The sequence below is a fragment of the Phasianus colchicus genome, chromosome 6, assembly GCF_987193195.1.
Source record: "Phasianus colchicus chromosome 6, bPhaCol1.hap1.1, whole genome shotgun sequence".
In the NCBI taxonomy this organism is placed as follows: Eukaryota; Metazoa; Chordata; class Aves; order Galliformes; family Phasianidae; genus Phasianus; species Phasianus colchicus.
Genome location: NC_143441.1, coordinates 8106603 through 8123687, shown reverse-complemented (window position 1 = coordinate 8123687; position 17085 = coordinate 8106603). Strand labels below are relative to the sequence as shown.

General features: G+C 40.2%; 1 protein-coding gene across 5 annotated transcripts in view; it reads right to left on the bottom strand.

Moving 5' to 3' along the window:
* Positions 1–9759: 9759 nt before the first annotated feature.
* The window catches only part of TRANK1 (tetratricopeptide repeat and ankyrin repeat containing 1), a 49460-nt gene continuing 42134 nt past the window's right edge, over positions 9760–17085 (bottom strand). For all 5 annotated transcript variants that reach the window (XM_090142338.1, XM_031590426.2, XM_031590427.2 and 2 more), the window contains 3 exons: positions 12839–15906; positions 11804–11905; positions 9760–10665 (listed from right to left, as the gene is read on the bottom strand). In XM_090142338.1, the coding sequence (XP_089998464.1) occupies positions 10553–10665; positions 11804–11905; positions 12839–15906 (3283 nt within the window). In that variant the 3' untranslated portion in view covers positions 9760–10552. The remainder of the gene's footprint in view (positions 10666–11803; positions 11906–12838; positions 15907–17085) is intronic.

Below are 17085 nucleotides of genomic sequence, written 5' to 3'. Positions count from 1 at the left end.
TAGTGTGCTTTGAATGGAAAAGAGAAAGAAGCAGGCTTGAGGTCACCACATCATTTGAGACCAGCAGTTAATTCTTCATTACTCAACTGATATCAGAGAGAAATCCTAACAAAATTAAACTCAACAATGAAGCTATCATCAAATCCACACAAAGCCTCCAGGAGCTCAAATAGAAAGGTACCATATGGGTAAGGCTGCAGAAGCTAATTTTAACATTATTCAGTTCAGCAAAGAACACATCCTGATTCAAAATGTGGCTTTATTCTTAGCTCATATTTGTTATACTTACTTATTTTTTCTGAAGATCGATTCTCACTTTTAGTAATTATTAAGACATGCTTTTTTGATAGTAAGTGAGGTGTTTTTACTAAATCTGGTACTTTTTCTTTGATAACTAGAAGAATGTATAATTAGATATCTTAATTTTTAGACTGCATTCTATTAGGAAAAAAGCAGATAATGCTTCTTGTTTCTAAGGGGATTGCTTTTTATTCATTATTTAAGGTAATTTGGGTGGAAATTCCAATTACAATGTGCTTTAATCAGTTAAATATCATTACACAGAATATTATGAATACAAAATATTTATTGAATGATGTTTTGAAGTTAAAACTATTTGAATTAGGAATTCTTTCTGATCATATGCCCTTCAAGATGCCCAGAAGCAGAGAAGGTTAACTACTTATTTTCTAGGCTTTGTTGTATGTCATAAGCTGTAAACACATTCTAGTAGAAAACATTCATTGCACATCTTTTTGAAGCCATCATTTTTTCAGTCTACCTTTTCTCACTGAGGCAGAAAAATAAACCATCAAACTTAAATTTTAGTTCCTTTGTTTATCTACTCTTAAGTCAGTCTGGACACGAGTCAGTTAATACTTCTTCATTTTGCTTAACATTTTTTTTTTTTCTCATAAATGAAGCAAAAAAAAAATAATCTATATTTGTTTGTAAAACTGTTTTGGCTCAAGGCTCTGTATCTCTTTATATCAATCAGCCAACACTAATATGCGTGACAGAAAGTAGGACAGAGATCCCCAAAGAGGGATGAAAAAATGAAATGACAAACAAGTTGGAAAAGATGCAGGGTCGTTTCCCTTTCAGCTTCAGTGAAATACCTTGCTTTATGAGTCAGCATTTGAGATGCAAATAGTTTGCCATTATAAAAATAGTAAGATGATGAATGCCAGATATTTGCAGAATATATTTTGGTAGCCCGGTTGAGTGAAGCTGGAACAAACAGGACTGATTTTTTGGAGATAAGCATTAGAAAGCACCAAACCAGGAGCTGTTTCCACTTTGGATATCTGATAGCAATCAGAACACCAAGCCCTTGTGAGACAGGAGTAAACACCTCCCAGAGAAAAACAGCCAAGTCACACGTTTGGGGAATTCAGCTTAAGAAATCATTGTATATAGAGAGACCCATTCTCCTAAGCCACAGTCATCAATTCCTTCTAGAAGGTCACTGAGAAAGTTAGAGGTTCCTTGACCCAAGGCCTTCACCAGCAGTTCTGTACTGTCAACGTCAGTCAAAATGCCAAGAGAACATTTCTTTTTCATTTCTGACTTACTGAGTGGATCGGATCAGTTCAGAAAGCCCATCTCAGTTTGAACATTGAGACCTGACTGCCCTGCATTAACATCTGACCAGGTTTTTGCTTGCTTTCCTTTTGTACTGGTGCAATTCATCTGATTTCTACCAGATTCACTCTACTTTCCCACAAGCACAAATGAACAGCAGAACTTACAGATCCTTCCGAGCCCATGTTTAAACCTTTCACCCAAATACATCTCCACATAGTCATGGTTTTGATCTTTCGTCTTTACAACAGCAGCCCAAGTTGGCAGGGACCCACAAGGGTCACCAAGTCGAACTCCTGGCCCCAAACAGAACCATCCAAAATTCAAACCCTGTATCTGAGAGCTCTGTCCAGATGCTCCTTGAACTCTGGCACCTGGGGCCATGCCCACTGCCCCTCTGGTGAGGAACCTTTTCCTAATGCTTTATCTGTGGAAAGCTGATGGATTCATACTGCAACAAGTTATCAGAGATACTTCCTTCCTCCACCCTTTCCCCCATCCTCCTGTTCAAACAAATTCTGAGAAGGAAGGATAAGATTTTGCGGGTTGTAACAGCAGAGATACTCTCACATAGTGATTTTTTCTCTGCTGTTCTCAGAGAAGAAAACTCATTTTCTAGGAAAGCTTTAAAGTCATCAGCTCTAATGAAAGTGACAGATAAATTAAGCTTGATTTGGGAAAATAAATGACAGTGTATTCCAGGGGAAGGCTGGGTCAGGCACATGTGGAATTGCTTGTGTTAATGCCAGGCAGCTCGTCTGAGTCTGAACAACATGAATCAAGAGTGAGGTCCTGTGCTGAGAGCAGAGGGAGCCAATCAGATGAGGTCCAGCCCTACAATCAATATCCTCGTGCACCTAAAGCTCATCACATCGTTCCCAAATTTCTCTATTTCTAAGCAGGAATGATGGATTCATGCCTACTGGGATACCGTTAAGCTCAGCTGCCTAACGTTTGCAGAGCATTTTGACAGCCCCAGGTGAAATCTGCTCCATAATTACAAGAGCTGCACATATCTCCTTGAGGCCATTGCACTTTTTATCCCACCCTTTTATCGCCCGGTGTTTCCTGCACCCTCCCCTGCAGCCAAAGTGATGAGTGAACAGAAATGACAAAGTGCGCTTCCAAACTTCCCTCCCACTCACCTCTCCTCCATCTGTCGGAGAGAGAGATTTTATTTGCTGCAGGAGTACTGTCTGGCTAAAAATGTGAGCACTCTTTACAGCATGATCTCACTCTCTCCTCCACGCACACCCACTGCTCAAGTGCTTCGTTTTCAAGTATGACATTGCTTCCTAGCTAACACCCAGTGGAAGAAGAGACTTCTAGAGATGTTCTATTAGGTGCTGACTAAAAAGTGGCCTTAACATCCCACATGTTCTTCACTGCTGATCATCTCCACCCTACCTCTTGAGAACAGAAAGGAGAGGAGGATATCCGACAATTAAGATTATTTTGCTTTCTCTTTCCCTTGTCACAAACAGTCCATTTCAGTCATACGCCTCACTATTTCCAAATTTTGAGCTTTAGCCCCCAGTCCCATGACAAATTGGTACTCCTCTTTAATTCCAGGTACTCCTCCTGGAATGACGTCTCCTCCTTCTTTGAAGGAAAGAAGTGCTTTTGTATAATTTGGGACTTTCTTGAGGGTGATTGGCTGAATGAGTGATCCTTCTCAAGCATGTATAAAGCTCTACCAACCTAGATAGATTTTATCCCATATTTTTCTTCTTCATGTTATAGTAGCCTTAGCAGAGTACAAAACGGGGAGTGTTGGGAGATAAGTGTCAACAAGAAGTGGCATTTCTTCCTTTATTTCACCCCAGTTTTGTTAGCAGGAATATGGAGATGAAAGATCCATAGATTTGATCAGACAAAGATTGTGTCCTTTCCTTCCGAAGAACACAATTTCTTCATACTATGTTCTAGCAATTCCTATAAAAAGGCTTCAACCAAGAAAGCAGATGTATTACAGATGCCAATTAAAGGCACAGGCTGTATTACCAGATGATTACAGCTCTTATTTAGAGCTTGTTACACCTGGAAGGAAATGGTTTCCAGTTGGGGAATGGTGACCAGCCAACTGGTGACCCCAGCTTTGGACAAGCTTGAGTCAAATCCAACCACTGCTCAAGTCACAGCTCCTCCAGGCCAAAGGGGATCACCCAAAGCACTATTTACTGAAGTTTCAGCATCATTGACATCTTGGCAACTTAGAAGCCACAAAAGATTCAAGGGAGGGGAAGAGGAAAGATCTACAGCCTTAAGGCGAGGGGTGGAGAGAGGCAGTATTCTCCTTTCTCCTCACCCATATTCACAGCTCTGTGAAACAGAGAGCAAGTTTGTATTGTCATCACAAAACTACTCCACACAACAAAGCCTTTTCCCCACTGCAACAAGACTGCATGAATACCCTGGCTCACAGGTACAGCTCATCGTACTACAAGTTTATTCATTTTTTAAGCATCAGTGACTCCTCTAGCCAAAATAGAGTGGTGAGAAACTGTGAATGTAACATATTGGGAAAGTTCCTTCCTATTAGCTGGTGTTTAATCTTATTTGAACAGCATCAGACTGAATAGAAACACATTCAAAGTGACAGGGTCAAAAAGCAGTGAGAGCTGCCCAGGCACTTTATTTACCAGGACAAGCTGAGCAACTGGAAGCTTATAGCTTTTTCATTACTTCCTTATGCACTTCAGCTTGGTTCCTCTGCTCTCTATGCAGGTCTCAAGCCAAGAGTTCCTTGTTAATAGGGCAAAATACATCTGTAAGGAAACTTGTCTATGATTATATCTATAAACTGTGCAAAACAGTTCTGCATGATTTGTTCAAACAAAGATTTAAATGCTTTATATCTGTCTGGCAATCATGGTTCAAATGAATACAACAGCACTGATAAGCTACTGTATAACTTTTAAAGGAGAAAAAAAAAAAAAATTAGGATTAGTCGTCCTAAAACTTCACAGTTCCAAGAACTGATGGAGTTGTATAAGCAGTATTAATACCCACATTTACTGGACCCAGTGCAGGAGTTCCTAGCCTTGAAAGTAACGTCACGTCATACTTGATCTTGTCAAGGAGCAGATTGACTGAGGGAATGGAGAGAGCTTTTGAAGAAAATGGGTAAAATCAGCCACTGTCCAATACTAAAACCAAGGTACTGGGCTGCATCACCATTGGTACGACCCAATTCTTCTCTTCCTAAACGTGCAGAAATGTCATATTATGACAAGGCTGAGCAGCTCAACATGTTACCTACCTGTAAGTCCAGCCAGATCCATAAGGCAGGCAGCTCCTTCTCAGCTTCTGCCTCCACCCTGTGAAGCATTCCCAGAAATGTGCACACAGCAGTAGAATGATGGCCTCCTACAATGCATGGAAGGGGATCTCTTTTCAAGGTCCAATTTGTTGGTTAGTTTTAAATGCTGGACTACTAGTGCTGATACCTGCAACTAGAATGTACATCCTCCTTTCCTAAACGGGTCCCTCCTCACTCTCTCTTTAGACAAAAATACCCCTCGTTAACTTATCTTCAGCAGTAGCTGAAGGCATATCAGCACACAGCTCAGCATCCTCCTGGCAGAGGCCAGTTTAAAACCTGACTACCCAGAAAACAGAAGTACTTATCATCATTTCGTCCTCTAAGTCTCATTTGGCTGCCTCTAAATGAAAATAAGTAACTCTGATCTGTCCTTTTGAAGGAGAGACTAATGCAAGCCTCTAGGCTGCACACTACATACACCCCGGCTCCCTGATTTCCCCATTCGAAGTTCCAAAGATAGGGAGGGGGATCTGAAACCCACCTTTACTATGTTCAAGGGATCCTCTCTTTTTAGGGACCCTGTCTAAGACTACTAAAAATGTAAACTTCTGAGAGAAAGGCAGTACAGTGTGTGCAAAGTGCCCCAAACTATATAGATAGTGTCTTTGACTGGGATATCATTAATTATATTGGAGCATCTCAGAGCTCAGCATTATTTAAACTGACTATTTGGTAGCAGATCTCCTTAAAATGTTTTGCTCTAACCTATTTCTATGGCAACTGCCAACTTGTAAACCATTCAAACATTCTATCCCAGTTTGAAGGCAAAAGAAAACGAAACCTTCATTCCACAATTTCATAATGCATTTCTAGCACAGGATAACCAAATGTTACAATTAATAACTTGCAGAGGCACATGAATGACACAGCTTCAGTGAAGTTGAATTTATCCCTTGGCAAAAGTGAATTGCAAGCTCTAACTGCTACAAGATTTAAAGAAAACTATTAAAATTTGCAAATGTCTGGAAAATTGACATTATTTAAATATACAGAACACATTCCAGAGAGTGGACTAAAAGCAATATCAGAAGTCTAGAGGCCAAAAACTGAAATAAATGGTCTCATTTTCACAGACACAGAGTACTTGTTTGTAATGGCTATTAAGCTGAATATCCAGCTGCTTTGATTGGCATTTGACTTTTAAGTGTCTGACTGTTTCACACTGACTTTGAGTATTTGTACATTCAAAAACCTTAAAATACAGTCATCAAAACTGAAAGATAAAACATTTAAAGTCTCCCATGACCCAGGTTAGCCATGAGGAATTCCCACCCCACCACCCCACCTCTTCTATAAAAGATGCTCTTTTTTTCCTTCTTTCCATGCAGATAACCAACACTTGACTGTACTCCCTGAATGTAAAAGTTGCAGCCTACTTCTTAGAATCACCAAGGTTGGAAAAGACTTCCAAGAGCATCCATCTCTCTACCACCAAAATTTTCCTACTAAACCATGTCCCTTAGTACCACACCTAAATGTTTCTTGAACACTTCCAAGGACACTGACTCCATCACCTCCCTGGGCAGCCTGTGCCATTGCCTCAACACTTCCTGAGAAAGAAATTTTTCCTAACACCAACCTGAACCTCCCTTGGTGCAAATGGAAGCCATTTCCTCTAGTACTATCAACATTACCTGGGAGAAGAGATTGATTCCTACCTCACTGTAACTTCCTTACAAGGATCTGTAGAGATCAATAAGGTCTCTCATGAGTTTTCTCAGCTGCTCCTCATAAGTTATGTGCTCCAGACCCCTAACCAGCTTCACTGCCCTTCTCTGGACATGCTCCAGGGCCTCAGCATCTTTCTTTTAGTGAGTGGCTCAAAATTTGACTCTCTATTCAAGGTAAATCCTCACCAGTGATGTACAGTGAGTACAGGGGGATGATCACCTCCCTGCTCCTGCTGGTTACACTACTTTGATACAAGCCAGGATGTCTTTGGCCTTCTTGGCCACCTGGGCACACTGCTGGCTCAGCTGAGTGTCAACCAACACTCCCAGGTTTATTTCTTCCACTCTTCCAGCCAGTCTGCCGTAAGCCTGTAGCACTGCCTGGGGTTGTTATGGCCAAATTGCAGGACTCGGTACTTGGTCTTGTTGAACCTCATCCCATTGGCCCTCATCCCAGTGATCCAGCCTGTCCAGATCCCTCTGTGGGGTCTTCCTACCCCCAGGAAGATCAACACTTCCTGCCAACTTGGCGTCATCTGCAAACTTACTGAGGGTGCACTCAGTCTCCTCATCCAGTCATCAGTAAAGATATTAAACAGGATGGACCCCAGTACAGACTCCTGGGGAACGCCACTCATGACCAGTCACCAGCTGGATTTAACTCCATTCACCAGCACCCTGTGGGCCAGGCCATCCATCCAGTTTTTTATCCAGCAAACAGTGTACCCATCCAAGCCACAGACTGAGAATACTGGGGAGACAGTGTCAAAATCTTTGCTGAAGTCCAGATAGACTACGTCAACAGCCTTTCCCTCATCCACCAGGTGGGTCACTTGATCATAGAAGGAGATGAGGTTAGTTGAGCAGGACTTGCCTTTCATGGACCTATGCTGGCTGGGCTCAATCCCCTGATAGTCTCATAACTTCTTGCAGAAGTACATTTCCACACACCTATATATTTCTTCATGGATGTTAGGCAAGACACGCAGAACTGATCATATCAACTATACCAAGATAAAAAAGTGAAGAGAATGAGTGTTGCCTTGTGCTTTGCTAATACACTTCTGCATTACATGTTAATTGAAAGCCTGAGTGACAGAGTTGCCACAAATCCAATACACCAATACACCAAAGACCTGGAGACACTTTAGTAATTGTGGGTGTGAAGGTTTCCACAAAAACTGAATGCTCCCAGAAGCAAGGCAGAAGCCCAGCAGCAATGTCTGTTGTCCCCATCCATGTAAGGAAGGGGGATTCACAATCAGTTTGGAGCAACTAACTTCTTAGGGTTTGCTGGCAGGAAAAACTTTTATTTTATTTACACTAAGACAATTTCCTTCCTCCTACATTTTCTGTGAGCATAAAGGCAATAGGTTTCCCTTTGAGAATGAAAGCAAATACTGAAAACATAGCAAGTGCTTGAATGTCTTGCTGAGTTGCAGTTTCTAACAGATGATTACTAGAAGAGTGTTTTGAAATAAAATTATGTGCACACTTATACAACAGTGCTTTTAAGAAGCATACAGGAAAAAGGTGAAAAGTGCCCATCACTTACCACACATCCCCCAGCATTAATATGAGGTTCAAATAAATAAGAGATCTTTTACTTCTTGAGGAATTTGGAATTTTAGACCCAAAGCCACCTTCCCGCTATTTTAAGTGGGTCTTCCTTCTTTTTCATTTAGGTGTCATTTCTGTATCCCCAGGGAGAGAGATTTTAAGCCATCAGTTTCTGTACTTTTGAAGCCTTCTCTAAATTCTTTTCAGCTCAATAAGGTTTAGACAGGCAGAAGTGGGTGGATCAGCTTGACAGCCTGCATCCACTACTAAACTCCAAGGGTTTCAGTGCAACATGCATCTTGCATGTACCAAGGCATCTGTCACAGCTCTTAAACCTCTTAGAGTCAAGGCTGGAAGCTGGTGCTAGAACACTGTGGCTTCTACTAGGGGCCAGAAGGATTTTTAAATAAGTGAAAAGCCAAGGGTGTATCCCTTTTTGCTAATTAAACTCTCAAACAGGATTAACACACACAGATAATTATTATCTGAATAGACTGACATGGAAAAGAGAGGTTTGTGTTTATTTAAGTGCAATGTCACCAGAGGAAAAAGGAATTGTAAGCACTGTCACTAGGCAGGAAATCCAACTAGATTTCCCTTTTCAGCTTGAATATTGCTCAAATCTTGGTCTAATACATCTCTAAAACTGTGAGTTTGAAATTTAAATTGCCTGTAATTTTGGCTGTCAGTGATTCAGTGACCAAGGATCACGGATCCCTGAACTAAAGAAATGCACTCCAAATGAAGTTATCAACACAATGTAATTTCTGCTCTTTCTTCTCTTTGCTTTCTTTTTGCTTAGTGTTTTACAGTGATACTTTTAAAGCTTCCCTTTTCCCATAAAGGGAAAGAAAAAATACGATCCCTGGATCTTTAAACTGAAGAGTGAGGGGTCTTAAACTGTAATTACTTTAGAAAGTTTAGATAACATTTACTGCTACAAATGAGTAAATACTTGAGTAAGCACTCAGATCAAGAAACTAATCAGCAAAATTCCTAAGAGTAATTTCAAATGCAAAATACATTCTGTTATAGAAAATAAAGCCAATGATGTTACATTAATGCTCTAGCTTGCCTAATCCTTGATTTCTACACTGCAAGTGTAGCACTGCATTTCATGCATGAGTATTTTTAAACTGCTTTCTTGACACTTAAGCAACAAGGCTTCTTTAATAAGCAGCACTTAGTAAAGAGTCTTCTGGCAGACAACAGCACTTACAATGCAATAGAAAACCATCACTGCTACTCACACTGCTCCATTCTACAGCAGCACTTCATTTTGATCCATGGAAATTGTTCCACTTGGAAAACATGGGACATAAGAGCAAGTTCCTGAGCTTTTGGCAAAAGGTAATCATTAAAACTATTTGTTAAATATACAAGCAGCTCACTTTTCAAGATAAAATATTTCAACATCTAAATAACACTGTAATTACGCACGTGAAACATACAAATGCATCCATCTAAAATGAGGAGATCAGAGCACGTTGGAGATGCTGAAGTCCCAGAAGTGAAATAGTGTCGTCATGAACTGATACTCTGGCCCAAATTGTGCCCTGCTCATATCGTTGGTCAGTCAGCTGTGGCTTTCCCAAAGCATTCAAAAATAAGACAAAATCACACAGTTTTAACCATCTTACAAATTTTATAAAATGTTATTGAACATTACAAAAGGTTTTCTTTGATTGAAATTTATAAAACACCATGTAATACTCTTAAAAGAGAGATTATCTATATTTCAATACGTACAGGTAACAGTTTATATCAAAACTTTATGAAAGAGAAGAAACTTCATGATTTTCTTACTTATCTAATTAGAAATATGTACATTGTCAAAAAAAAAAAAAACCAAACATGAACAAGCTTAGGAATGATCATTGTTGTCTATAAAAATATAAAAGAGAGGTACCCCAAGTACCTCACCTGGCGACTTAAAAATTTCCAAACACAAGACACAAGAGACAGTAAGTTTACAATGGTAATCTAAAAACAGAAATTAAAACCTCTTAAAATCAGAGAAGCTATCTTTTTTTCTGAGTGTTCCAGCTCAGAAGAATGATTACATCAATTAACAGAGAAGAAAAAAATACAAAGACTTGGTAGAAAAATACCCCTGAGATAAGGCCAAAACATGACTGCTTCTTCCTACTTGCTGGTTTCTTTGGCTTTTTGTTACTTTCAAGAAGCACTGTAGATCTGAAAGGAAATTTGTCCTGTCATAGGTTTTTATCAGCTACATCATCAACACAAATCATTATTCTGACAGAAGTGTTAACAACTGCGTAAGTTGCTTTTTCTTCACATTCTTCCAATTTCTGACCCCAACATTCTATTCTTCTTTTTAATAAGCTTAATATTTTATTCTAACATTAGATTACCAGAGGACAGAATAGCAGCTGCATATTTTTTCTGATCACCATTTCCCACATCTTCCTTTTTTTCTTGATGGTTTTTTATAAGCAAGTTCTTCAAAAGCCATGCTTTCATCTTCTACTTCATTTTCCAAGTCTCTATCATGCACAAAGTCTGCATTAAAAAAAAAAAAAAAAAAAAAATTAATGCAAAATGGAAAGACATGACATCTTTTCTCTCTTAATAGTATGACAGGATTTACCACTAGGATTTTATATGTCAGCAAAATATCTTCATACGCATACTGTCATGTTTAAGAAGTACTGTGTTTTACATGACAAAGCACCTTGCTGCTCTAGTCATTATTTTTACACTCAACATCTGTTTTGATTGCTATAGCTTTTGGCTTTTTTAAGAAGAGTGTCTTTCCCCTCTCAAGGTTCAGTGTCAGCAGTCAATAAATTTGCTTACTGAGTTCTAAAGAGGGAGTGACAGAGTATAATGTTGCTCATAAGACCATGAGATTACTCTCATGCAGTCTTGTCATTTAATCATTATTGGAATAGAAAATTGAAACACAAAGCTTTATCACAATAAAATTCTCTAAAATAGAGCCACTTTGGTACTTTACATACAGTGCAATTTGTAAGCACTTTATTTCTGCTTTTTTATATAGTTCTTGCAATTCTACCTCTAGAATATGTACTTATTCTTAAACATATGGGTAGGCACAATGAAGCCTTAAACTTGCCTAAAAGGTCTCTGATGAAATTGACAGCATCCAAGTATATTACTTCTGAACTAATACAAAGTAAAATGACCAAAACCAAAAGAAATCTGACTGCATATATTTTTATTTCACAGAGGTCTTAAAAACAAGCTGAAGATCAGTTTTATTAGGACACTGGTTTTCAAGAACTCGGGGACCGCTTAACTGCCAATAAAAGCAGTGCTGAAGCACAGTTAAAGGCAGCAGTAATAGGTGAAAATGAAGACAGCTGCTCTTCTGTCCCCTCACTCAAGTTTCTATCCTGAGGACTTCGCCTGAGCCATAGCTACACACACAGCTGTATGCACACACACATGCTCCATGCAGGCTGGGACACACTGAGTGCCAGCAGTGGGCCCTGCTCAATCTGAGTTGGAAGACCAAATACCTCACACTTTCCCTAACCCCCTGTGCAGGTGCCTGTTTTTCATTGCCTGAAGTTCTGTGTTGCTGACCTGGAGAGTGAAGTGAGTAAAGCTAAGAGAACATTACCAAACAGAGACCACTAGAGGGCACAGAAATCTGTGTAATTTCAAAACGTACCTTCTTCCTTTATTCTCTGTAAATCCATTTTCTTCAGCCACTCGTAAGCCTCATCAGTGACAGCAAGCAGTTTGTTGGCATGTTCAGTTATTATTTCTTCAGCTGAAATGGAACACAGTTAGCATTCTGTATGAACACCAGCTGAGTGACAGACAGATGTTAAAAGCCAAGCATGCTGACACAGACATGTGTACAATAATGATGCAAAGCAAGAAGTCTTCATCTCCAGTGATTTCATGTACAGACCAAAGTCACTTCTGGGGATGAAGAGGCTGCATGTATTACTCCCCAAGCCAACTAACACTGCTAACACAGAGAGGAGAAGCTCACCTCTCCATCCTTGTGCAGCCCTTTGAAAGTGTACCTGAAACACTTGGATTATTCTGGTTTATCTATTTTGGAGAATCAAAATTTCTGGCTTTCATTATCCCTCTGAAATTCTACATGTCAAACAACGAGGACAACTGTCATGGTTCACTGAGCAGAAACCTAACTAACAAGCAAAATTTGCACATTTTATCCATACTGAAAAGGTTTCAGTTAGGAGTGAAGATAAAGCTTTCACAGTAAATTGAAGACCATAACCTAACATTTAGTTACAGATTAACGTATTGTACTGGTAAGAGCTGAGGAACACATAGAACACTACAGTTTTTCATTACTGTCAGCCATCACAGTGACAAGTTGACAGGGTTGCTGGATTTCTACGCTAAAGCCAGTAACAATATTTTGATGTAAGATGTCACTATTGCACAGCAAGTACCCCAAACAATTTTGCTTGCAGGCTACTCACTCAGTGATTCAATTTTGCTTGCAAAAATCATCACAGAATGATGCTTTAAGCAATGAGAAAAAAATCCTATATCAAAATATGTATCTCCTAATTGCCAGAACTTACTGATCTCTATACTGAAACATGCAGTGTTTTTTTATTTCTTTTGACCACATTAAGGTTTTTGAATGGAGCTTTGTCACGTCTAGGTTTGGCCACAAATGACATATTACATTGTTTAAAAGAAAAATGAAAAGTCTCACCTTCAGCCCAGGCTTTTCTCTCATAGATTTCCTCTACTGCATCTGAAATCTTCTTAATATTCTCTTTGATTTTTCTCTGGCATAAGTTGGAACCTTCTTTATAGGCTAAATGGTCTTGAGTGTAAGTCTTTTCTGTAATGGCCTCCACTACATCCAGTCCGTCACGTATTTTTGGATCTATCTTTCTTCTGAAAAAGTCAGCATAGTTTTTGTAGGCAGCATTATTATTTCTGTGTTCATCTGTGTTTCTGTGCTCAATATAAGCCTCGCTGGCTGCAATAATTGCATTTCCTTCCACCTGCATCTTTTCTTCTGTTGGTGTCACAGCTTCGGCAGTGTCTGCCTCCACACTTTCAGCCTGGCCAAAATAGTTCTCAGAGCTCTGGATGAATCTGACTCCACAGAGGTCACACTGGGTTTGGTCGATATCTGCTTTTTTGAAGATATCTGATAAAAATTCCTCTCCTTTCACTGCTACAGGTTCTGTTTTGCAGCAGGCCTTCCTTTTCCACCTCATGCACGCAAAACCAAAATGGAAGATGCGATACAGCTGGCGTAGAGCAGATGCTTTCTGCTCTTGCTTCTGTTGCTTGTTGAGTGCAATCACTTCCAGGGGATCCTTCTGGTCCTCTAAGCACTGATCACTTTCGAGTTCCTTCTCTATCTCATCAGCATATTCTGTTTTATCCAAAGAGGTTATAAACCTGTCAAAATTTACGTTTTCATACAGGATACCCCGTATGGGTGCATAGCCCTGAGTATACACAGAGTCCCACCTCCATCGGCAGTCAAATAAGTACTCCTCATCTCTCTCTATCAGAAGCTCTTGCAGGCTTGCAGCGATTTCTCTTACACTTGAAGCATCAGCCACTTGTTCCACGACCTTTAGTAATCTTACAGGCACTTTTGAGGGAGAGTCTTTTCTCATTGATTTCAGCATCGCCTTTATTTCAGGAAAGAGTTGGCTTAGGAGATACTTACACACAGAATTCTGCACCTGGTCAGCATTCAGTATCATCACTAAGCTCAGCACTACAGTTCGCTCAGCCTCTCCTGAAGTTACACAGTCAGGATCCTCAAAAGCATCCAGAAGGACGCTGAAATTCTCATGAACTCCACACAAAATCTTTGCTAGGTAACAGAGATGAAATTTGAAATTCTGTTCAGCTACATGTATGTCTTTTGGTCTATACTCTTGTATAATGGAAAATGTCTCTGTGAATTCTTTGCTACGGCCTTTGTTCCTGAACAAAAAATCCCAATAGTGAACGAGAGCAATGTAACTCTTGGGAAGGCACAGAGTCACATTCTTGTTGAGTCGCATCAGGACAGCACAACAGATAATATACTGGAATTCCAACAACATCACTGTATTTCCTATGCTTGGAATCAGGTACCTTGTGCATTTCTTGACCAGGACATTCATAAAACGGAAAAACAGCCTTTTACAGCTTTCAGGGTTCTTATAAACATAGAATTGCTCAAATGAACTTTGAAGGAGTCGAATGAAGCACAAGTGTGTTCTTCCTGCACTTTCAGTTTTTTTGTCAGGTTGCAACATGCCATGCCTGCCATCTATTCCTTTGATCTTTCCTGCTTGGCTTTTACTCTTTGGGGAGCTTTTTGCCTTTGACAAAGCAAGGCATAGCTCTCTGTTATAATCGTCCTCTTCCTTAAAAAGCAGCTTCTCAAATTCTTCAGGATATCCGGAAGATAAGAGAAAAACTTTCATGGCACTTAGCCACAAGTCACTTGATTCTCTTCTGGCTCTAGCATCTTCATTTTTAAACTTAAATGAGATGTATTCATTCAACAGTGCTCGACAGGGTTTGGAAGTAATGTTACTAAATCCCAGTATTTCTTTACATGCCTTTGGGTTCTCTGACAGTATTCTCAAATGGAAATGATTAGGGAAAAATGTTTCTAGAAGGGCTTTACACGACATATACTTGTCAGAAGTCAAAAGACCATCAAAGCTTTTGCAGTGACTCAGCAGCTCTTTAGGGAAAGTGTGTGTGGCTTCCAAGAGCAGTCCATTTATTGCTGCTAGGTTCATTTTACACTGAAATACCATCCTTGCTTCCCGGCGCATCAAGGGCTTATGGAAATCCTCACAGGTTGTATCCTCACAGTTCAAGCCAACAATGAACTTCATACAAATATCGGGGTAATGCTTGTTCAGTAACTCATGGGTGATAGAGCACAACCTGCTCAGCAAGTGCTGCTTCAAAGCTGATTTTACTGCCTCCGTGCTTACTGAGAAATTACCTTTTGTTTTCCTCTCTTTTAGACTTGCCTTGTCTAACAAAAACTTGAGGATGGGTTCAGCTTCATTTTGAGACACCTGGCAACAACTGTCACCTGTTGGGACGATACCAAAATAGGCAAAGCATGACTTTACCATGTCTTTCTCTACATTGGTGGTTGCTTTCTTTAAACTTTTAACCAGATCCAGGAGAGCCATTAAGCCATGTGTCGCCTTACAGAGGATGTCCTGGCTTGGTGCGCTGCAGTGAGATAGCACAAAGAGAACTTCCACTGCACCAGCAGAATGATTCAGAGATAGAAACTGACAGTATGCATTGCTCAGCTTTTCAAAGTCTCCCTTCAGAGCTCCCTGCAAAAACAAAGCCTCAGCAATGCCTGACTTCTGATTAGTTTGTTCACAAAGCTCAAGGGCTTCTCTTAGCATGACCTCTCTGTCCACCAGGTCCGACTCTGAACAATAAGTTGTACCAGCACGAACTGCAGCAAGCAAACAAGATGCACGAAACTCCTTTACTGCTGTGAGGTTGGCTGCTTCAAGAGCAAACCCATGTTGTTTCATTAATTTTGCAGCTTCTTCCTGTCGACCTTCTCTTTTCAGTAAGTCTGCAGTTTGGTGCAAGCATCCACGAGACTTCAGAAACTCAAGCTGATCCTCTATGTCAAGTTTTGAGAGGACCTGCATCATTTCCTCAGTTCTGTTCACACTTAGGTACTTTGCAGCTGCTTCCAAATACAATTGGTTTGCTGTACATGAGAGTTTGGATACCATTTGTCCTCTTGCACTTAACATCTCTTCATATCTGAAATAAAACATATGTCAATTTACTACTATGGATGATCAACCTACAGACAAAGTCACTGCCTTTTTAAAAATTGCCCCAGCAAGAAACAAATAGCTACCCCAAGATGCTCTTCCATGAAAAAGGACAACTAGTTCAATTATGACTATTGTTTACCATGCAAAAAACAGTCATGTAATCCAAAAGATTTAAAAAAGGAATTTAGTTAAAACAACAGAAGGTTGCCTGACAAGAACATTAAAACTTCTGGTAAGAACAAGATCATGAGGTTTACAGCATTAATTAATCTTTCTCCACGCTGACAAATTACTTCAGTCACATTTTATCAGTAATAATCTTCTGTTTGCTAAAGTCAGCCTCGATGTAGAACGGCTATTTACATGAACAGGGACGGGAATGGAAATTGTCTTATGAGGAACAGCTGACAGAACTGGGATTGTTTAGTCTGGAGAAGGCTCATGGGAGACCTTATTGCTCTCTACAACCACCTGAAGGGAGGTTGTGGTGAGGTGGAGGTCAGCCTCTTCTCTGAGGTGACTAGTAGAATGACAGGGAATGGCCTCAAGTTGCAACAGGGGAGGCTCAGGTTGGATATTAGAAAAAAATTGTTCTTAGAGTGGTAAGTCACTGGGACAGGCTGCCCAGGGAGGTGGCAGTTACCCCCTCCGGAAGCATTCAAGAAATGTGTACGTGTGGCACTGAGCGACGTGGTTTAGTGGGGCACGGTGGGGATGGGTTGACAGTTGGACTAGATGGTCTTAGAGGGCTTTTCCAACCTTAATGATTGTATGAAATTAGAAAATAAATCAGTTCTCCATGAGGCCATTATAGATAGTCAGTGTAGAAAACTGTTTCAGTACTGTCACACATAGTCTTTGCTGCTTACCGAGTGCCTGAGCAGAGTACCTGGCTGCATCTTTCAAAACACATACTTCAAAACATTCAGTTATTAATAACTTGTGGCTTATTTACTAAGATATTCAATAAGCCAGTCTTGCAAATGGATTCTCTCTCACCTGCTGAGAATGAATAATTCCTGATGGGTGAGTGTCTCCAGTTACACTGCCTGCTTTTCTTGTTGCATCATTTAGCAATCAAGTGCCTGTCACCTGGCAGACTGTTGGGTATGCACAGTGCTGTGTGGTGGCTGTCTTTTCCACAATAATCCCTGCAATCCCT